The sequence below is a fragment of the Coturnix japonica genome, chromosome 1 (genome assembly GCF_054131305.1).
Source record: "Coturnix japonica strain WE chromosome 1, WE-NBRP24, whole genome shotgun sequence".
In the NCBI taxonomy this organism is placed as follows: domain Eukaryota; kingdom Metazoa; phylum Chordata; class Aves; order Galliformes; family Phasianidae; genus Coturnix; species Coturnix japonica.
Window position 1 is genome coordinate 151,767,607 of NC_140663.1, and position 23,553 is coordinate 151,791,159.

At 40.5% G+C, this 23,553-nt stretch overlaps 1 protein-coding gene across 2 annotated transcripts; it reads left to right on the top strand.

Annotated features, from left to right (window-relative positions):
• Window positions 1-1,511: 1,511 nt before the first annotated feature.
• Window positions 1,512-23,352, top strand: TNFSF11 (TNF superfamily member 11). 2 transcript variants are annotated; one of them, XM_015851735.3, is made up of 6 exons: window positions 2,376-2,595; window positions 6,652-6,899; window positions 8,859-9,026; window positions 15,817-15,862; window positions 15,945-16,043; window positions 20,952-23,340. In XM_015851735.3, the coding sequence occupies exons 1-6, from the start codon at window positions 2,376-2,378 to the stop codon at window positions 21,371-21,373; spliced, it is 1,203 nt and encodes a 400-aa protein (XP_015707221.1). In that variant the 3' UTR covers window positions 21,374-23,340. The 2 variants fall into 2 exon arrangements, with proteins under 2 accessions (XP_015707222.1, XP_015707221.1); XM_015851736.3 differs by lacking the exons at window positions 2,376-2,595; window positions 6,652-6,899 and adding an exon at window positions 1,512-1,848 and having other exon boundaries at window positions 20,952-23,352.
• The last annotated feature ends 201 nt before the right edge of the window (window positions 23,353-23,553 follow it).

Below are 23,553 nucleotides of genomic sequence, written 5' to 3' on the forward strand. Positions count from 1 at the left end.
ATTGCTCCATGACTTCCTGGGGGGTGATGTTGGGAAACAGGTGCTGTCACCATCATTTCTCAGATGTGCCTCATCGTTGGTGAAGTAATTGTTACTGCAATATTTAACACAGTGTTAAGTGATGTCAGCTTATTTTGATAGTAATTTGTTGCTTGGTGGTTTAGTATATTTCAGACAGTTTTCTTTTATTTCTTGGAGCATGTAATCATGTCTGCTTCCGTCAGCCACTTCAGGAGGTGAAGTTTCTCAGTTTCTTAACATGGAGCCCCAAACAGGATATTCTGCCATGTAGCAAGAGCTAAAAAATAAACTGTTTTTTTTTTTCTTTTTTTCTTTTTAACAGTACAAATGACTTACGTGTATCTGTGTTACTCTTCCATGTTCACCAATGCCTGTATACATACCACAATGTACTTCAAATCACTTGCTCTTATGTCTACATAAACACTCAGCAAATGTTCATGAATGTTAATGGGTGCCATTTCTTCTTCATGGAGGAATACAGTGTCGCACCTTTGCTTCATCTGCACTTCCATGTCAGACACCATTTTGTCAGTGTCCCTCCGCTGCCATCTGTCACACTGCAACAAAATGTAATGGAATATTGGTTGGAAGGTTTAACCTCTACTTCCACACTACCAACATGTAGGTTGAGGGCCATCATAATGCAGTAACTTTTGGAGCAGCTCTTGTATATCTGAAGTTCCTTTACAACAAGCGCCTCTATGAGGATTTAGGGGAAAATCAGGACTTCCTTGCCTGCTTTGGACAGAGCAAGCCAACAGTTTGCTTCCATATTAACGTGGACTGGCTGGAGGGTAAGTTAAAAATCACAAGGTTGGAAAGGACGTACAAGAACATCTAGTCCAACTGTCCTCCCATCACTGTTGCTACCACAAGCAATTAACCCGTATGTCGTAGCTTCTCATCCTGATGCCTCTTGAACACTGCCAGGGACAGCAACTTCACCACCTCCCTGGGCAGCCATTCCAGCACCTGACCACTCTTTGAGAGAATAAGTTCCTTCTTATGTCCAGTCTAAACCTCATCTGATACAACTTGTGTCCATTTCCTTGGGTCCTGTTTGTTGCCTGGGAGAAGAGGCCAAACCCCTCCTCATCACAACCTCCCTTCAGGAAGTTGAAGAGTGCAATGAGATCTCCCCTGAGCCTCCTCTTCTCCAGACTGAACAATCCCAGCTCCTCATAAGACTTGTGCTTCAGACCCCTCACCAGTTTCACTGCCCTTCTCTGGACACATTCCAGGACCTCAATATCTTTCTTATAATGAGGGGCCCAAAACTGAACACAAGACACTGTAGATGCTGACAGCTCTTCACTCTACACACTAAACTGGGCAAACTGACCATCAGAGAGACACAGCCATCAGATAACACACAGAAGGCCGGGGTCCGGCTTCGGGGCGGGTACAAGGCGAGCTCGGGGAGGGAAGGGGGCGGTGAGGAAGGGTGGTGGCGGCGGGAGGAGGGCGGGTCGCACCGCCTGGGGCTGATTGGCCGCCCAGTTTATAAGAGCTTCCCGGTCGAGGCTGTGGGGTTGTTTGCCGAGGTCGGGGTGCTCCGTGGAGCCGTGTGTGGAGCCGACCCAGCGGAGTGCTCCCGGCGCCATGCGGCGCGCCAGCCGAGACTACACCAAGTACTTGCGCGGCTCCGAGGAGGTGGGCAGCGGTGCCGCCCACGAAAGCGCCCCGCCGCCGCCTCCAGCACCGCCGCTACCGGCACATCCTCACCCACCGACCGCCTCACGATCCCTCCTGGCCGCCCTCGTCCTGCTGGGGCTGGGGCAGGTGGTCTGCAGTGTCGCCCTTTTCCTCTATTTCCGAGCTCAGGTAAGCAGCGCCTGGAGTTGGCCCAGGTTAGAGAGGTGGTCAGGTTGTGTGTTGACCTGGTGACTGGAGCTGTATGACTGACACTGAGTTGTGTGGCCAGGTGTGAGGGATCCTCAGAGCCCCACATGGGCTTTGGTTGTGAAGGCTTCCTCTCCAGCACTGGGGGGCTTTGGTTGTGAAGGCTTCCTCTCCAGCAGTGGGGGGCTTTGGTTGTGAAGGCTTCCTCTCCAGCACTGGGGGGCTTTGGTTGTGAAGGCTTTCTCTCCAGCACTGGGGGGGCTTTGGTTGTTGATGATCAGTTTTAGGTTGGTGTTTTCCTGAGGTCTTTGGCTGTCGTACAAGATTCACCAGCATAAGAAGCTTCTTGGAGGTGGAAGGCAAACAGAGGAACTCAGCATCTGGGATGGCGTGGCTCTCAGCGTGGGCTGAGGCACCTTATAGTGGGATCTCCTGTGTGCTTTTAGGTGAGCTCAGCCAGGCTGCAGGTCTGTCTCAGAGCTTGGTGGCCTTTTAGAAGACACAGGGTGATGCTGCTGCAGGGTGGAGAGCTGCTGAGTGGTTTGGGTTTTGGAGAGAAAAGGAGCCCACTTCTTGGAAACAGCTGGGCTGGCTGCCTGCATCCCCTTGCACTGTGCTACTTGGCCTCCCCAAAGGAAGTGTGGGGCTGCAGGGAGTTTGCCTCTCAGGGCCAGGTTGTAGCTGCCTGCTTGGCTTCTTATCAGTTGTTCACTTGTTCTGCTAACACAGGTCTGGTGGCCTTCGTAGAAGTATTGCTGGTGTTGTTTGTGCTTTCTGTTTGAAGTCAGTGGGAGTGGAAACCTGTTTCTTCCGGTTGACTTTCTAGGTAGATGTGCTTGATCTTGATGTGGCAAAGGCAAGGCTGGATTTCTTAACAAAGTGCACTCTGAAAATAGCTGTTGCACAAGCATGTATGCACTTAAACAGATGAACAGCTGTCAAATAGGCAGTGACCATACTGGTCATTTGTTATGCGGACTAATTCATATATTGTTACCTGAGATGGCTTGATTTGCTGCTTTGACAAAAGCTCTGTGCTCTTGGAGCAGTGGTACACTACTTAATCGACTGTATCCCATACACTTCAGAAGAGTGACATTTAATTCACGAGACTCACAGTAAAGTAGCTTGCAGCTACTTGTTTGCCTGACAGTGTCATGAATTAATGCCTACTTCAACTCATGGCAAAGTGCTTTTCACTCCATGCCTGCGTGAACTTCTGGAGAGATCTTTGTCAAAACGTGGCTCATAGAAATGCATGGCTGCACATTGATGCATTAGAGAGCTATTGTAATCAGTATAATTAATACAAATGCACTTTTAAAATCCCTGTATTCCTACTCCTCCTCTCTTCCCTCCCCTTATTCTGGACTCTTTCTGATAGGTCAGTGTCAGAGCTTCACACGTGCCCAACAAAGTGTAAAAAGAATTTTCATACCGTAACAACTATTCTCATTTTGCTTCCTTTATCTTATAATTTACATAGTCTGGTATAATTCTGCTTTTGGCAGCTTCTTCCCAGTTTCTGGTTCCTGTAAACTTAGAGTAATGCTGTTGGATGGAGTCCTTTGAATATGTGAAGTTCTCAGCAGACTGAAGGATGTGATGTAGTTAGATGTAGGCTTGCCTGCAAACTTTCTAATGGTAAAGAAATGTCTTTGCCACCACTGAAAAATAGACTAATGTGTGCTTTTGAAGTGGGTAATTCACAATAAGAAGATATGCTAATCCTTGTTTGTTCAATTTCTTACTGTGTAATAACACAGATGGGTGAAAAAATGCAGTAGATCTTGGAGAAATTAAATCTCAACTGCTTTGCCTGTGGTTTTATTTATATGGGGCGCTATCTGTCTGCTTTGTTTTGGGAAATGTGCTGTCAAATTTAATTGTGTTAATCTATTTGCTCTTAAATTTAATTATCTAAATTCATACCGCTTTAATAACAGAACTAAGTACTGTGGTGTATTTTGATTAAAAAAATAACGAGAAGTTAATAGTAGCAGTGGTGCTTTATAAGATGGGAATTCGTTGGTGGGCTAACCAAATGTGAATTAGCAAGATTTGATGTTTTAGGTTCATAGTGAGAATTTATACAATCAAATGTGACTGTTTTATATAAAACTCTAAGAGGCTGAGTAAACTCTGACTCAATTTTACCATACGCTTCTTTATTTTCATTTGCATAAAATCATTTGGGCTGGATCATGACACAATATGAGCTGAGACGATAATTGAGGTTTTGGTTTTTCCTTAGTTTTGTTTATGTTGTGGCTTGAGCATTTGGAATTTCACAAGACACAAAACTAAGGCTGACACCAGATTTTCATGAGTAAACATGTTTGTGGCCAAGAAATAACGTAGCACAATGTGAATGAGACAAGGAACTGATATCTTTGCTTAAAAAAGGAAAAGCTGGGAGTTGAATGCTACCAATATCCCAGCAGTGACATTCTGAACTGTAAAAAGGCAAAGGCTTTTCTTTTTGGAGCATCTTGTGTGAAGTTCTGAACCCAGAGAATTAAATGCTAACAAAATGTGTTGCTCCTGGTATTCATTTTTCATTACACTTTGTGAGTAATATTTGCTCATGGTCAATGAGGATGCAGTGAGAGTTTAGTTAGGTGGTCCAAACAGCTGGAGATGATGGGCACTGCACAAGGTTGGAGTGCTGAGTGTTTTACTTTCATTGCTAGGTGACAAAGTATAGTCTTCAGAAGCTCTTTTACATCTTTCATTCTGATCTATTTCCTTAATGTACTTAGGGCATAAAATGATATGAACTGGGTTTAATGCTGACTGAACCAGTGGGTACTGGAACAAAGCCGGAAGCGCTCAAAACTAGATTTGGAGGTTGGGTGTCAAGCTCTTGTAGTTTAACCTGGTATGCCAGTTTTATTTGAGTAAATAGCCTGTATAAATGTTAAGCGTTCTGCTGCACCATTCACATTTAGATAAATGGGGATCTGGAAGACGGATTTTTATTACCATTTCTTACATCTGTGGTATCCTGACTTCTGCTGCAGTGTTTTTAAATGGTCTCCTTTCAGAGAGCTTCATCTCAAATCCATTGGCAGTGACTAACAGCAAACCACTTGCTAGAGGTCAGCAGCACTTTCTGGAAGCCTGGAAGAACCTTTTTCTTGGTAGTTAAGAAAAATAATGAAGTGTAAACTGATATGATTAAACTGGAAGTTGGTTTAAGTTTTGAAAACAAGGATGGTATAAACTGCTTACTTTAAGGAGAAAGTACAGAATGTGGTACTGTTGGGGGGAAAAAAAAGGCAGTATTTTACTTATTAGGTTGGCTGGATTGTTTTGTCTGTTAAAATCAAACTGGATTTTTTATTGTTATAAAATTGGCTCTTAAATCTGTAAATTCCTCTGGTCTTGGCCACAGTATTGGAGCTTATTTTGACTGCCCTAATTGGCTTGAAAGGAGTTTAGAGGTGCAACTAAAATGACTAGAGATCCTGAAAAATTTTCATATCTGAGGGTATTGAATGATGAGATCTCAATGTAAGGTCAGACATAATAGATAGGTATACAAACATGAACAAAGTAATAGATGTTCTCTTTAAAGAGGGTTATACACCTAGGATATTTAACTTCCTTAATGTGTCATAAAGCTTTCTCCAATACTGTTGATGGTGTCTTGAAGCTTCCATGCTTGACATCTTCAGGTTGCTGTGCAGAAGGTCTTTGTTCAAGGGCTACTCTCCTGTGCCTTGTGAGCTAGCAAGCTGCTCTCTATAGACCATTCCAGTATTGCATTTTGACTTTTTGGACCATCACCATCATTCTTGGTGCTCAGCATTGCTGTTTACATCTGTGACAGTTCAATGGCAGGCTTGCTGAGAGTATCTGTTCAGAATAGCAAGCTAATTTCCATGGTTAAGTTGTGAAGACTTGAGTATTCCTTGAAAATGGTTAAGGACTTCCCAGGTAGATTAGCTAGTTCCACCATCAGAGCTTTGCCTTATCAGGCACAAAATCTCTGGAGGCTTGTGATTCATCAGGATGGGTTACACAGCTTCAATTTAGGATGCTGAAGCTATCAGTGTTTCCATTAAACCTTCAGTCTTGTAGCTGGAGGTGCAGAGATGTTTTCCTGTCTTAAGCCTTCAGCAGATAAGCTATGATCTGAATAAGTGCATCCGTGCAAGCTGCTGCTGTTGTCCTGGAGCACTGCGAGGCATGTTTAATTAATAACTGATGGGTGATAGCTGGATGTTGGTGCTATGTGCAATTAATCATGCTGGATGCTCGTGCCCTTATGACCAATGATCTTTCATGATCTCTGCTTTAAAACCTTGTTTTCCTGTCAGCTTTTCAGAAGATGTGTTTAAATGAATCCAGAAAGTGGTGTAATAGTTTCTCACGGGTAGTATTAGTGATGTAAGTGGCAGTTCCCTATTATGGCTTTCTTATCTGCTGTCCAGTGGTGTGTGTGGAATGGAGAAGACTTAAATATCAACATCGTGTTTAAGATACTAATTCTATCAGGTCTTGGATAGTAGCCTGGGATAATGTCTCTTATTTGGGTATCTCAGTGCAGGAGGAGCATAGAATGGGGAGATGCCATAAAGCATCACCTAGACAAGGCTTCAAGCAACCTGCCCTAAGTTACAAGTTGATTGTGCTTCAAACAAGGGCCTGCACCTTTCAATGTTACTGTCCACCCCAGATCATTCTGTATTGACTGCCTGACTTTTAACAGCTGATGGTGGTCACTGTGTGCTGCTGTTTTTCCCCTCTCCCTGCTTCATTTGCTGTTGAATCTCTCAGCTTCTGGATACTTGTGGAACCTACGGGGAGAGATAGTTGTAGGTTGCACTTGTACGGTTGTTGAAGCTCATACTGCTTACCTGCTCCTTCATGCCTGCGCTTCTATTGGCTCTGATGCTTGTCTGACACTTGCAGGAAGCGGCTTCTGGGTGCTCATCCTTCAGGAAACTAGATCAGCAGGAAATCATCCCTGGTACTGGTTTAAAGAGAAGATTGAGAGCCAGAAGCAGGATTTCATGGTGAAGAAGGTGAGGGCCCAGAAATACTCTTTTAGATCTACTTAAACAGCTAACGGAGCTGCGCCAGCTGGCTTCTTAGTTGTTAGTGCTCAGTAGAGTTGCAATAGCTATAAACAGATTTTCTTTCAAATTCAGCTGTGTCAGGAAGAAGGTACTCCCTCCAGGCTATTGTGTAACTCATCTCAACCGCTGTACTCAAAGCTGTGGCATCTGCTGATCTTCAGGGGAACCATTTCTGACCTGCTCGTTTCCAAATCTGCAGGGATAAGTGAGGCAGCTAAACCATCTCGTGGAGGCTGGCATTGATTTGAATGAATGGGCAAGCAGAGCATTCAGTGAGTGGATGGTGATGGGAGAAGGCAATTTGCTCTGAATGTTGCTGACTGTGCAACAAATGTTTCTCCACGGCACGTGCCTGTTGGATAGATTGCTGCCTGCTGTAGATTCAAGTTCACCTTTGTAATCCTAACTTAAGGTTTTAAGTCAGTTTGCGTTTTTTGGGGTGAGGACTTAGTTAATTCAATTCCTGTTCATGTGAACAACTGATAGAACAAATTTGATTAATTCTGGCTGTTCTACATTCTGCTAAAGTTCCTTTTGATGCTTTGCTATGTTCAGTGCTGTGCTAAAGGAAAGTGATCACTGGTTTGATGTCATCCTTAATAAGTAATATTCCCTCATCATGAGTATTTGCAGTATTGTAATTCTTTAAATTAGCTGTAAATTAGTGCTTTGTGTGTATGTTAGGGAAAACAGCAGAAGTATATATTGATAGTGATAGGAGAAGGGGGAATGGTTTTTATACTAAGATGGGGAGGTTTAGATTAGATATTAGGAGGAAGTTTTTCACACAGAGGGTGGTGATGCACTAGAACAGGTTGCCCAAGGAGGTTGTGGATGCCCCATCCTTGGAGGCATTCAAAGCCAGGCTGGATGTGGCTCTGGGCAGCCTGGTCTGGTGGCTGGTGACTCTGCACATAACAGGGGGGTTGGAAGTACATGATCATTGTGGTTCTTTTCAACCCAGGCCATTCTATGATTTTATATATTCTTATAGACTGGCAGATATAGTTAAAGACCTCAGAGCAAGTTTGGAGTGTTCAAACCCTTCTGAGGTAAAAGCAGAATATATGCCAAGATCAATTACTGAAAGCCTTAGTCTATCTATCCCTGAAAGAAAATACTTATTATCTCTTAAGTGTAAGGTATATGGAAAGGGCAAGAAAGGATGGAATGGCTTAAAGTTTGTTCAGTTGAACTCTGCCAAGGCACAGTCTTGATCCTTGGAACATTCTTCTCAATCATCTACCTGATAAAACTCAGGAGCATTAAGCTTACAGTTTAAATGTATATTTGATTCAGTTAAAGAAGTCAACTGCTAAAAATATCTTGGAGATACTTAAAATTTACTAAACTTTGTCCAATAAAGAGGTGTTTTGTAATACATCTTGTCTGCAAAGTGGTGTTTGGTAGCTGCTTTCTGTACTTCTGTTTCTCCTGTTGAAATGGATGAGTTAGATATTGTACATACATTTAATAGGCTGCTGCTCTTGACATCTGTGCGTCATCTTACAGACTACTATTGACAGGGAGGATGGCTGTGTATATTGCCTACTATAGTAATGTTGATATTGCATTGAGTGGTATAAACACGGAATTCAGGATTGTTGGTTTTTATTCTAAGGGTAGGACTGTTCTTTAACCTTTGAAAAGTCAGGTATCCAATCAAAGCTAATGAGCTAAGTGTCTCCAAAAGGTAATTTGTTCTATCTTACAGGGCTGTTGGATGAAGTAAGTCTTCCTATGGGAAACATTTTCTCTTTTCACTTCTTAGAATGAAGCTTTAGATGATAAATATAGCTAATTGCCAGAATTTTAGATGTTTGAAAATCCTGCCTGACTTAAATGTTCTTATTGCCTGACAAACAGACTGTTTAAACTGTGGCTGTGCTTGTATTTTTGTTTCAGATGGACCCCAGTAGGATTTCAAAAGAAGATGCACACTGTGTCAGAATGCTTTTCAGATCACAAGAAAGTATAGACCTGCAAGACTCGCCCTTTGAAAATCAAGAGGTGAAGTTAATGCCAGAATCATGCAGAAGGATGAAGCAGGCTCTCCAAAGAGCTGTGCAGAAGGTAAGTGGCCAGATAGTGTTTTCCTTTATTCTGTACTCTTGTGAAATCTAGCACGCTGTCCAGGGTCTGCATATAGAGGTAAGTTCTCGACTGTTTTGAGTGATATCTGATGTTGTCTGTGAGATTCTTATGTGTTTGCTTACGAACCTGCTGCTGGTTAACCAATTCAAACAGGTTTTAGTTTTGCTATGGGAAGTCTTGAATACACACTGAAAAACTAATCGCAGTTGATTGGTCATTCTGACTTTTGGGGTGGTCTGAGTGGTTGTCGTTATGAAGGGCAGTTCCCCTTTTTTTTTCCCCCAACCTGTTCTTCCTGACTCTTCCTAAGAGGATTCTTCAAGCCAAGAACATTTGCAAGCAAAATACTGTCTGGAAGATGGAAAGGACAGTATTTGTTCTCATTTGCACTTGTTATAGTGCAGTAGTTTTGACTACTAAGAATGAAGAATAGATCCTTTCTTTTGTTTTTTTCTTTTTGCTCACTTGCCCAGTCATCTGTTGTGTGCAGACCATTCCCACTGTGATAGAAGAGCTCCTTTGCCATACTATGAAAACTAGGTAGTTTCTGCCCAGCAGGGGAGAATGACAGTGTGTTTCCCAAACTTAAGTAATAAAAGGAAATTTGCATTAATGAAGAAACCTAGGAGAGCTGACCCAGTCACCTCTTACTGCAGTAAGGCTATTATAGGCTATTTAATAAGCTGAAGTTGTGCTATAATTCCTGGCTTACCTGATCAATTACTTCTACACATCTGTGTATGACTGTCAGCTTTTTCTTAAAGGGTACTCTGTTAGATTTGATCTGATCTCATGTATACTTTATGGAGTGACTTGTACTTCAGTTAACTATACACTACTTTAATTGTGCTGATGCTTCCTTTTAATAGAGTATCCAGAGTGACAGATCTTTTTCAGAACAAAGCTTTTAAAGAAAGATGGGTGCTTGATGCCTTCTTTAAAAACTCAGAAGTGATGGATTGGCTCAATAGGATTTGTTCATTCTTCCAGCATTTTTTAGACTCAGACTTTACCCCTACTTCTGTGTTTTTAGTGCACTGATATCAGAGTGTTCTTTCAAGCAGTTCCCTTGGCAGTAAGGAGGTTGTTACTGTAAGTGAATGGGAAGCTCTGTGTTCTGGGCATTTGCTGCTGGTTACTCAACTAAGGCATTGACTTCAGTGGAGGCTGCATATCCTGCCTTCCAGCATAGAGGTTAAATGCTGCAATGTCAGTGGCCAAGATAAGTAGTGAGTAGGATAAATTTTTTTGGTCAATGACCATTAGCTTGAGAACAATAAGGTTTCCTCTGCCAAAGTAATCGGACTGGAATTCTTGAATGCAACAGGGTGTATTAAGTAGCTGGGTCAGTGTTCTGGATGTTTTGTCATCCACACATCGATGACAGAAAAGTAAAGATGGGCAAATGTGTGGCTGAGGTTTCATTTGCATCTTCTACATCTTAATTTCAGAAATGAAAGAAACATTAAAGTAGAATTATCCTTCATAGTGTTCTGTAAGCTATGCCTTTCATTGGTTCTGCTATAATAAAAAGCAGAGGTGTAGCTGAATGTCATCTCCAATATGGCTAGTTTATTGTGTGAGAATGTAGTCTGTGTGACTGGAAAGATGTTTCCTATTTTCTCTACTTAGTTCACTATGCTAAAAGAGAATCTAACCTGTGTTTTAAGAATAAGTATCCTTATTTGCATTGGCAATATATTAGGTGACTGAAGTGGAGCACTTCAAAAATAGCTTTTTTTTAATTGTTTGACTTTTGCAATTCAAACTGTTCAGGAAATGAAAACAGACAACTTTTTTTGGCTGAATTTTATAGTCTGGTTACAGCTTTTAGCCAACTACACTGATTCTCATCTGTTTTCTTTATACACCTGTAGATGAGCGTTTAAATCTAAAGTAGAGATTGATGTTGCCAGTACTGTTACAGATACAGTGTAGTAGTGCTGCAAGATCTAGAAACAAGTCTCCTGGAGAAAAAAAACACAACATATTCCAGAACAAAAATACCTTTTAGGGAGCAGCTTACTCAGTAGAAAACACACATGCAATATTATTGCATATAAACTTTCAAGCAGACAAATAATATGCTTTCCTAGCCTTTCAGTTTTTTTTTTTTATTTGTTTTTTTTTTTTGTATATAACCCTAAAAACCTTTGGCAACTCAGATGCACTAACCACATTTCTTATGAAGTCTATTATGTGTCTGAAGTAGAAAGGACTACAAACATATCTTGGGTCAGTTCATGAGCGTCTTTTTTTGGCTATATTCCCAGCTTCCAGCTTCTTGGGGAGTTCAGGCATAAACTAGTCCTCTACATGGCAAAGAAGTACTTTGTTGGTAGACCTCCAGGGCAGAACTTAAAAAGAGTTATATATTTTTAGCAGACATTTTAAGTGCATGTGGTTAGGGACAAACTGAAGATTTTATGGGTGACTTTTAAGTTGTCAAATTTTGATTTCCATACTACAACCTTATGTGCTTTTTTTTTTTTTTCTGCAGGCAGTAGAGTGCTCATTTGAATAGACACTGCAGTTCTAATTTCAATCTTCTGAAGAATATGTACTTTCTATTTCACTTCCTTTCTGACTAGCTTTCTTCTGCTGGGTTTCTGACAAGGTACTACTTCTTGATGTTAACTGGACTTGAAACACTGAGAGTAGAAAAAAAGAAACATAAACCTAGGCAGGAGCCTCAGCCTTAGTCACAACTTCCTTAATTTGTCAATGTGTTAATGGTCTCTTGTGGTTGGTCTCACAAGGCTACTTATAGCTACTCAAAGTAGGTAATGAGATACTGTATAATCAAAGAGGATGAAAAACCATTCACAAGTGTTGTTCTAATGTAGTCTGGTCCAACCTTGGATGTAACTAAGGATAGGACTTGTTTTGAAGACCTGAGATGCTGGTGTGGTAATAGGTCTGATAGTTACCTAAGGGTTAAATCCTGCATCCTGCCTTGCAAAAAGAAAGAGCAGTTCCAGACTCTTCAGACTCTTAAAGCATGGTTTTAGCTTTCAAAATTTGGATGTTTTCCAGCTTCCCGATGGCCTTATAATTTTTTTGAAGTAAGGAATAAGTACTTTTTATTTGACTAATTGCTTGTGTGCTGTTTGAACAGTGATTGTATGAAAGAGGTTGAAATATGGGAAGCAGACCAGCAGAGTTGACATGGTGGGCAGCGAGCAAATGATGCAAAGATGTACAAGTGCAGCTTATTGGAAGATGATGTGTGGTATGATTTTATTTTTGTTTGCAAACAGTTGTTCTAAAAATAGCAGCTTGGTAGCACACTTTGCTGTGTGGTTCAAACTCTTAAGAGAACCATCTGTAATATTTTGTCAAGAGTTCTCATGCTCTTTTAGTTATGTCTTAGTTATAAGATCTGAGCTGTTTCTGCTTTCTTAATGGTAGTGTGCATTGTGAGAAAGCATGAGGTACTTAAAGACATCTGGGTGTCCATTAAGAGGGCATCTGTAGTTATCCAGGTAGCATAGTGCTTACATCTTTCAGGATCAGAAAAGCAAGTACAGATTTAGCTCTTCTATAGCAGGTTGTGTACCAGCATCTTGGAACCATAAAAACAAATGAAGTTTTTTTTTTTAAAGTCAAGAACAATTTTGATGTACATATTCTTCATGAGGAAACCCACAGCTCCATCCTTGTTCTTTATTAATTAGCTCATGTATTTCTCCCAGTTTCTTTCTGGACTTCAAGGTAACTGGAAAGAAAGAATTATAAAATTTAGTGGGGCTGTTCAGAATCATGTGAAGAGCTTGACATTGGTGCAGGGTTTGGAGAATTCTGTTGATGGAGGACTTTTGTTTTCTGGTCATAGGCTAACTAATGGTAATCCACTGACAGGCACACAAAAGGTTCCTTCAGCATCAGCCAGACTCAGGTTCTTCTTAGGTGTATTAGTGTTGGGCTTATTCTTATCTCCCCTTTTATTGCCATGATCACAGACTTACAGGGTTTGGAAGGGTCCTCAGGAGATTATCTAGTCCAGCTTCCCTGCTAATGCGTAGTCACTAGAGTAGGTTGAACAGGAAAGCATCCAGATGGATTTCTAATAGCTCCAGAGGAGACTCTTAAATGTCTGCGGGCAGTTTGTTCTAGTATTGTCACTCTCAAATTAAAGTTTTCTTTCTTGTTCATGTGGAACTTCCTGTATTTCAAGATGATGCTTGCATCTTTCATTGCATAGTAGCCTAGCTTCAAGAGGAGTACATGAGAGTATTCCTGTCAAGTCCAGTCTGTAGCTTGGTGACAGAGTTGCTCCTAAGTAGCAGGAGAGTGATAGATAGATAGATTGAAGACCATCAGGATGAGGAAGACAGTGGAGTTGGATCTTCCTAGGTAGCTGTTCTCTTCACCAAGTAGTGATACTGCAGATTAAAAGAACCATCACTAGTTACAAAAAAAAGCTCATACTACATATTGTGAGAACTGTGGCCTTTCTGCGTGGAAGATATGCTAAGTCAGGCTGCTAGATCTCAGAATGTAGATGTAACCAGAATCACAAGGTTGGAAAGGACCTACAAGATCATCTAGTTCAACTGTCCTCCCCTCACTGTTGCTACCACAAGTCATTAACCCATATCTCATAGCTTCTCATCCTGATAGATACCTCTGATACACTGCCAGGGATGGAGACTCCACCACCTCCCTGTGCAAGCCATTCCAGTGTCTGACTGCTCTCTGAGAGAAAAAGTTCTTCCTTATGTCTAGCCTAAACCTCTTCTGGTGCAATTTGTGTTCATTTCCATTGAGAAAGGAAAAAAATAAGGAAGTCTTCCCTTTCTGGGGAAAATTCTGGGGGGGCATTTATAGAGCTATAATGTCTGAGAGCACCAGTGCCAAGACAGACCCATTGGGAAGAGTGGCTTTAAAGGATGGGAAAATCATGATGGATAGAAATTCCATACTCAGAGAATGGTGAGGCACTGGAACAGGTTGCCTGGACAGGCTATGGATGCCCCATCTCCGGAAGCATTGCAAGGCCATGTTGGATGGGGGTGTGGGTAGCCTAATCTACTGGGTGGCCATCCTGTTCATGGCACAGGGTTTGAACCGAATAATCTTTAAGATCCTGAGCGTTCTTTGATTCTATGATTTTTATCACCTTAGTACCTAGTACTTGTGATTTTTCTTATTACTACTTCATTAGAAGTTAGAGATCAGGTGTGGTTAGAGCCTGATGCTGGTGCACAGCTCCTAGAATTGAGTTTTATTTTCATGCTGCTAGAATTGATGTTTCAGTAAGAAGTTCAGAGAGGGGAAGTGAATCTAAGGGGGGGGAGATGGATGTGGGTTCTGCTGCTTCTGAAGTTGCGATTCTTCTGCTTTTCTTCTTGTCTCTACGGCAAAAAGCATTTTTAATGATTCAGATCTACAAAATCAGTACATCTCTGCTGAGGCAGTATGCTTTGATAGTCATACTACAACTTCCATGCTGCTGTGGCTTTTCATTTTGGTTTAACATTTAGACACCTACCGAAAGGAGAAAGTGAGAGTACATGAAAATGCAGAGCAAAGCTGTTACTGATATTATGGTGACTTCAAAATTACATAAAAGCAGAACTTCAGGTGTATTCAAAGCAAGGTTTCAAATTCTGAAGCAGTACAGTAATAGAGAATACTTGGAACATTGCTGAACTGGTCAAATCTGAGGTGTATATATATATGTGTGTGTGTGTATGTATATATATATATATATATATATATATATATGGTGTTGAATTAGGCAACCAACAATACAGGAGACAAAGCCTAATTCAACACCATATATATATATATGGTTGGTTATATATATATATTGTTGGTTACATATATATAACCAACAATACAGGAGACAAAGCACACAGGACCACACAGGTTTCAGTGGTAAAAATAGGATTTATTTTTTTGGTCTGCAGTGAAATGTTTCCTTCTACTAAGCATCTTCATTATGGTTGCATGGTATGAAGTAGTCTTAATAGCAAGGGGAATATTACCCTTATTTTGTAGGAAACAAAATAGGGCAAGTCAGCTGAAGAGTAAACCTAACAATACAAAGCTTCTAACAAAATCATGTTGCTTGGATTTTATTTTCCTGTCTGTGACTTTTCTCAAGGAGAAAAAGCAGGAGTGGATTGTTGAAAGCAAGGCTTTCCGTGGTGCCTGATATCTGTTATTTGTGCTGTTCTTGGTTTTGGATTGCATGGAGTTCATTCATGTTAAAATTAATCTGCAGTTTTGGAGAGCATGCACTTCCAGACTCTGGCACTCAGTCCATTTGGCCCAGTCCAAATGTGGAAAATGCTTAATTCTTCAGTTTCTGTATACTTTGTTGTGAGTGAGGCTTGGCTGCGAAACCTAGTAGTCTTAAAACCTCTCCTGTTAGTGGTCGAGCATAAGGGCTGGAGGTTTCATTTGCCTCATCAATGAAATGCTGTGCTTTGCTTTTCTCAGCTATGTGATTACATACTAGTCCTGATGCAGAACTGCCTCTTTCATTACCTTTCAACTGCAAGTAATTAAGTCAATTCATAAGTGCAGTGGTTTTATGGGATATGCTCTTAGCAATCATTGTTGCATTATACTTAGTGAAACATTTCAAGTTCAATAAGTGGAAATAGTTGTAAATGTAAATCCTCTAATCACTCTTCCAATAAATGGTGTGGTGATATTGCAAGCCAGCATTCTTATGATACTGTGTTCTAATTTTATGAACTGCAGTGTATTAGAGGAGAAAAGACAACATCAAAGCAATGTGTTTTTCTCATTCTAGGAAGTCCAGCGTATTCTGGGAAAAGAGCCACCAAGACCAGAAAAAGGTAGGTGCTGGTTTATGAAGAAATAAGATCTTAACTCTAAACTTAATTTTTTTCTGAGGTAATGGAAATCTTTTTATTCCAGCTGCAATGGAGGCAATAGGATTGGAACTGTACAGGAGAAATAAGCCAGAGAAGCAACCTTTTGCCCATCTCATAATTGACGATAAGAATATTCCAACTGGTAAGTTTAAAGTGAATACTTATAATGCTACCATAAATGCATTCAGTCCCTTGTTGTTAAGTGTATCACTTTACTCCTTTATGCAACCAAACCAAAGGGGATGGCTCTGTTGAGGCCTGAAACCTGAGGTTTTCAGAAGTCTGTTTTAGGGACAAAACACTTCTGCACTGAAGAAATTAGCTTTTTGCCTGGAAGGACAGGATTCTTTCTCCCTCCAAGTGCATTGTCACTGTCTGAATCTCGAGCTTAATAAACAGAGAGTCTAAGATGTTACTTTTACTTATGTGCATCACTGCATTAACTTCTAGGGAATGAATTAGCATGTCTGTAGATGATGGCAGGGGAAGCATTGCTCTTTTTTTTCCCACCCCCAGCACAGATTGTAGGAGCTCGTAGAAATATAATACCAGTAGTAAAACTTTGTTTTTCCTTTGAGCAAATCAACCCCTTTCCAGTGCAATGAGCTGAGCTCATTGCTTCCATATCTGGCCGCATGGGTTATGTGTCCTTTTGTTGGAAGAGAAGTTTTTCTTTGACTGCAAATCCCTGTTTTCTTTGACTGCAAATTTCTATCTTCTTCCCATGTTTCTTTGCCCTACATGTCTTCTAAATTATTTTATGCCATCCACGAGTCTTAGCAGATTTGTTTTCAGCATTTTCAGTTCCAGTATGAATCAGTTTTGTAACCATCAGACAGGGTTGAGTAGTTTGCAAAGTGAACACCCACCCTAAATAGGCACTGAATGTGTTCCATTCACCTGGTTCACAATAATTAAAAACCCCAAATGGATTTTTGCTGTTGGAGAATGGCAGGGAAGGGAACAGAAATAACCCTTCTTAGATCTTGGTGTCCTAGCCATCATTTGACTGCAGAAGCCATAGTGGTTTTGTTTGCTTTGTGTATTTTTTAGGTTTGTTGCCTTAAGCTAAAGCTAGATGCTTGCTGGTTGCTTTTTACAAGAGCTTACTTTAAACCTTACCTAAGTTTTAAATGACAGCAGTGAGTTTTGGTTTATAAATCGATTACAGAAATTAGTCATAGTTTAAAGGAGAAGAGCACAAATGTAAATAGATGTTAGTGTTAAATATATCATTCGGGATGTGAATTGGACCTTTAAATGTCTAAGGAAACACTGTAGTATTTTGAGCTATTTACAGCTACAGGTTTGGCTTTGCTACTGTTTGCCTCCAGAAGAGGTTTTTCAGAGTATACATTACTTTGGCCCTTTCCTCTGGCTTTATTTATACCTGAATGCTACTGAAGTGCAAAGGAGTAATAAAAACTGGGTTTCTTTCCTTTGTTACCCTCCCATCATCATCTAATCTTTCTATTAATTCTACTGGAACTCAGTTATGTTAGTCTGAGTTCATGCCTGCTAACATCTAAGACACTGTCTAGGTTTGTTTTGAGTTACCAGAAAGACTGAAAATTATCTTTTTTAATGCTTGCTATGTTGTCTGGATGGCTACCTTAATCATCATCTGACTTCTTCCTTTTCTGTCAATGTAACTTGCCTCATGTTATTTTTTCATGGCTCCATTATAAATTTTGTCTGAAAAGATACTGTATTACAGCACTTCTGACTGTCCCATGACATGGATTATTATATATTAGAGTTTCAGTCACAGCTGACTTGGCACTTGTACATTCCAGTTTTCTTCTCTGCCTGCGCTTTGGGGTATTTGTTTTGGTGTCTTCAGATTTGGGTGTGTTACTCCCTGAAGCCCTGAGAGCCTGCTTAAAAATTGTGCTGTGTCACTGGTGAGCCTCTTAAAGCTTTAAATTGTTGCAAAACATCCATCTACCTTGGTTAATGTAGTCATAGCATTATAATCTAGTTTGAAAGAGGCTTCTAGAGGTCATCTAGGGTAATCTCCTCCTCGAAACAGGTCTAATTGCATCTGTACTTAAGGTCTCTCTTGGTCTGCCTCTCCCACCTTACCATGGATAAATGATATGTTATTGCTCTCAGCAACAGAGTATGAACAAATTTCACCCATAGTTGCTTTCAGCATCAGAAATACAAATGACTATGGCACCTATTTTCCATCTTCCCCTTTCAGCAGGTCATGCTCATTTTCCCCGAGGATGACTAGAATTTGTACTTAGTTTTCGAGTCTGGCAACTAAAGAGGTTATCGGCCTTTCTGCTTGGTTATATATATATGCATTCCTGCTCAGATCTCTGATGTTCTTCTGTCCTTTCCCAGTAATGAAGGCCTTAATTTCTTACCTATCCTCCTCTTTTTCAGGATAGCCCAAGTTTCATGGGGCAGTATTTCTGATAGACTCAACACTGTGCAAATAAGTCCTACACAACTTCTTCAGCTATCAGTATTTCTGAGATGTGCTTTGGTGCCACTTTCTCTTGCAGTTGAATAATTCCAGGATAAGAGATTTGGTCAATTGTTTCCAGATTTTTTTTTAGAGGTACTACACAGAATAAGGCTTATCTCTGTATGATTTTGCTTGGTTAATTTCTACTTGGCTACACTGGAGCCATAGGGGAGCAGCTATTTATGTCCTGCTATTGAAGCCTGTGCTTTGCACAAAGTTTTGTGGAGGAATGCTGGAAGGCTGTTGCTTTTTGTTTTTATTCTGGACTGCCATTAAAGTATTCTGTTCACATGCAAAAGTCACTTGTCCTTGGCAATTAGAGGAGACTGTAGCTCTCAAATTCCCCTGTCCCTACTTACCCTCTCTCACTTATGCACAAACAAATCCAGGAAATGTCTCTAATCAAACATACCTGAGACTGTTTCCCAGGATGCTTGTGAGCACTGGCAGTTCTCTGGGCATGCCTGGGTACATGCTTGGATGGCACCCACTGGCCTTGGAAACTTATGTGGGGATTAGATCGTTTTGGTTTGGTATGGAGGAGGAGATAGAGTACTGAATATTCATATCAGGCAGGTAGATGCTCTAGGAGCCAGAGATTTATAGTTCTCTGGTGCCTATGCAGGTCTGCTGCTGTGGGTTAAACAGAAATGGTTTCTGTTTGGAAGTTGGTAGTGGTTAGAAGAACAAGTTGTCCAACTTTTATCTGCAGTGCTGTACATTACATGTCTTGTGAATAAGTGGTAGGTTGTAGTGGCTCTTCCATTCCATGATGCATCCCAAGAAGTGTCAGGGCCCATGTGGCTTTCTCAGGATAGTGCTGATGTTCCTCTATAGGGACATGGGTTTTGACTAGATCTTCTACACCTCCTGTTGCCTGTTCCATTTGTTGGTTTTTTATGAGAGCTGAAGTGGTTGCTAATGGGATGGTACTGGAAATGACAAGGTGCAAGGAGATGTGAGGTATATGCTATGGGAGGTGTTCCTCATTAGAGCTGTATGAAACCTCGGCATGTGTATCCTGTAGTAGCCATGCTGCCTAGACTGGTGTTGCAGGTTGCCGCTTAACACTGTGACATTGAAACGAAATAGTCGAAAGTGATGAGGTTTGAAAGGAAAACTCAAATACTCTTACTGAATCCCTCCTATCAAGGCATCTTTTAGCACAGTAGGATCTTAATGAAATTAGAGAGAGACTTGACATACTTGAAGCCTCTTACTAGTGTGGCTACTCGAGGACAGCAACCAGGAGTTGCCATTTAGACCGGAGTTCCTGGAAGTTTTTACCTGAATATATGAAGTAGGTTTTCAGTTACAGTCCAGAGCTGACAAACCTAAACATTTATAGTGTCTCAGCTCCTCTTTCACCCTCTTTACAAAGCATTCAGTCACTTGAATAGGTAAGGGAGTTGTTGACCAGCCTCTCATTGTGGAGGCAGAACAGGAAAGAGTTATATATGTAGGAGTTCATTAGTGCTTGTTTAGATGTGCTCTGTTAATGGTTTATGGTAATCAAATGGTAACTACCATGTGTATACTTTGATTCTCACGTATGCGATGCTCTTCAGAGAGGGAGGGAGAAAATACAGTGGTTATCTTCTTTCCCAATTTGTGGATCTCCAGCTTAAGATAATTTGAAGGGGATTGTTCTCCAAATGTGGAATATCAGCTCATTGTTTCTAGATGGAATCATCATAAAATGATAGAATGGCCTGGGTTGAAAAGGACCACAATGATCATCCAGTTTCAGCCCCCCTGCTATGTGCGGGGTTGCCAACCACCAGACCAGGCTGCCCAGAGCCACATCCAGCCTGGCCTTGAATGCCTCCAGGGATGGAGCATCCACAACCTCCTTGGGCAACAAAAGGCAGGCTATCTAGAACAAAGCTTTTCTTCCTGAAGCTGTCATCCCAAGACCTACCGCTAGATATGAAACCAAATAAAAACTAAGTGAACATCCTGGATAGCTGTAATTGCCCAACTATATAAATATTTGTACAAAGATTGTTCTGTGGGGGCACAATAGAAGAGATTTTAGAGCTTTTTCTTTTTGGGTATATTCTTCAAATCAGATTAAATCCAAACATTGTTTTTGCATGGAAATGTTTGTCATACATACTTTAAAGAGTTATCTAAACTACAGCCAACAAATGAATACTAAAGATCACAGAATCATAGAATGGTTTGGCTTGGAAGGGACTTTTCAGATCATCTAGTTCCAACCCCCTTGCTATAAAGATATATGGCTACTGTACAGAGCTTGTGTGACTGCTGAATGTAATCAAACTACTGGCCAAGCAAATGTCTTGCACGATATTCCAGCTGATGTTCTGTGGGAGAGCAGACAGTTACAAATAGCAAATGGCAGCACATGATGAGAAAAGGAATTTCCTTATGGGGTTTTATCACGAATTGACTCATACTCAGAAGCTTTAAACTTTACTGTAGTTTATATAACAGTAGTTGCTATTAATTAAAAAAGTAATGATTGAGGTTTGCTTTTTAGATGCTGAGATTTGTGAAATGTTTATAAATAATATATATGTTTTTTTTTCCCTCCCTTTTCTTCAGGAACTCGCAAAGTGAACCTTACATCCTGGCATCATGACAAAGGCCAGGCAAACTTATCAAACATGACATTCAGCGATGGGAAACTAATTGTTAATCAAGATGGATTTTACTACCTTTATGCCAACATTTGTTTTAGACATCATGAAACTTCAGGAAACCTGACTAAAAGAGGGCTTCAGCTGATGGTGTATATGACTAAGACAAACCTTAAAATAAGGCGCTCTGAAGTCTTGATGAAGGGAGGAAGCACCAAATACTGGTCAGGGAATTCAGAATTTCATTTTTATTCTGTAAACATAGGAGGGTTTTTAAAATTAAAAACTGGCGATATGATAAGTATCCAGGTGTCAAACCCATTGTTACTGGATTCATCACAAGAAGCAACTTATTTTGGGGCATTTAAAGTAAGGGATTTAGACTGAATCTTCTAGTGTGCTGAAATTATTGGGGGGGGGGGAGGGGGGTTGTGGTCCAGACGTGACTTGAAGACAGAGCTGAAAATCTTTTGCATCCCAGTTGCATCTGTATAAAACATATATCTCTAAATTTAGACACATTTTTGCCCTGTGCTGATTCTCTAAACAGTTCCATAAATCAAGGGTATAATTGTATAGCTCTCCTGACTCAGTCTTATGCTGATTTTACTCCATGTGTCTCTATTGGCTTCGGAAGAGTCATTAAGATTTTTACATTGGTTTAATTGAAAGCAGGGCTTTTAATATTACTGGATTTGTTTCCACATCCTGACCGGACTTTATAATCTGTGCTACTCTTGCTAGTTTTGGCACAAACAGGGCAGGGCAGAAACTGGCTTCCAGATTGCGTTCGGTGCTCAGATTTGCTTGGGGCTGAGCCTTCTGACCATGAGACAGCAAAGATTGTGAACGTATGACTAATTCCCTTGTATTTGATGTGGTTTTTCACATGTTTAGTTAAGCAGGTTCTTGCTTTGCTGGATTAAGGTTGGAGACTTCAAGCCCCGGCAGAAATGAGTTGTACAACACCTAAACAGTCCAAATTAAGTTTTTATCTGACTAAAAGGGCTATTCCAGGAAGGAGGAAGATCATCTGGCCTTGCAGTTCTAAAAGGTTAATTACAGGTCATTCTTATTGTTGCACAGCTAATTGCAAATACAGATTGCCAAAATACAGTATGCCTTTAAAGTATTACATTGTGCCAGAACCTGCAAAGACATTTTTTTTTTAGACACAAAGTATGTATTTTTATATTCTGTAATATCTAAAGTTATATTTTAGGTGTAATGTTTCTTGTAAAGAAAAAAAAATGTAAATTATATTGTCCTATAGTATTTGATACAAGATATTTAAATTCTCTTGCTGTTTGTATATTTAATGTTTTATACTGTTTTTTAATGTACAGACATGTTAAACTAGTGCACTTTTTAATCCCAATGGGAAAAATTGCAGCTAAAAGAGGTTGTTTGCAATTAGCAAATGTAATATATCTTTGTTCTTTTTTAACTTAATAGATTTCTGTTGTCAGTATTACTAGGAGGAGAGGAGGGAATTTCACACCAAAGTCATGAGTAGTCACACCAGAATGCTGGTCACTGGGTGCCTTTCCAACCTTAAGGGTAATTAACGTTACAAAGCTGGCATGGCATTAAGAAAAACCAAACAAACACAGAAATATATTGGGGGTATTTAATATATAAGCAGGCAAGTTTTCCTACGATGAATTCTGCAAAGTATAAATTCTGTAATGAAATTTTGTTTTTTAGCTTAGTTTCCTGAAAAAGTGAAGCTTACATCATTGCGTTGCCTGTCCTTTTCTCCCCTTGTAGCTTTTGAGACTCTGTGCCTTTCTGCCACGTTTGGCAGATGAATGGCAGTGTTAAGAGGTAATCTTATGGGATTTTTGTGAGAACTGACAGCTGAGAACAACTCGGCCGTTTTACATAATTTGTCAGTGGCTGGCCACTGCTCATATTAGCCAACAATTTAATATGGGGAAACTTCTAGCTAGCCGCTACACGTGTTGTTTCTTGTATAGTTGCTTGGCTGAAAATGGTAGGTGGTAGGAATCTGAGGGTGGGTATGGGGAACATGGGGGTTGAGTTGCAAATACTCCCGGTGATATTTAGGGTACATCTAGGCAAGGAGCACCAGTTGGTGAGGAGGGGATGAGAGAGGCTTCAGGAGTGTTTGGGTACTCTTAGGATGATGTGGGGAAAGCCTACTTACTCTTCAATGCAGTAGGAATCGCAGAAGGCAAAAGGCTCAAATCTATGAGAAACGAGGCTTCATACAAATCCTCAGACTTCTTTTTTATAACTAATGGATTTGAATTCAAGCAATTATTTTATACTGTGTAATAAACATTTCTTTTTAATGTTAATATTGTTTTCTTACAAAATATATTTCTAAAAAAAAACAACAATTATCTTTGTGGTTTCTTTATTTCCCCGTGCCCTTGTATTTCATGTACAGCTTCAATAGTTCTCATAATATGCAGGCTGGTGTGTGGTAGGACTCCTTAAGGAAACTGAAGCACGAGTCACCTGGTTTGAGAATTACACCAAATTGCATGGATTCTTGATTTGATTGCAAGCTTTGGCAGATGCGTCTACCACTTTCAAGC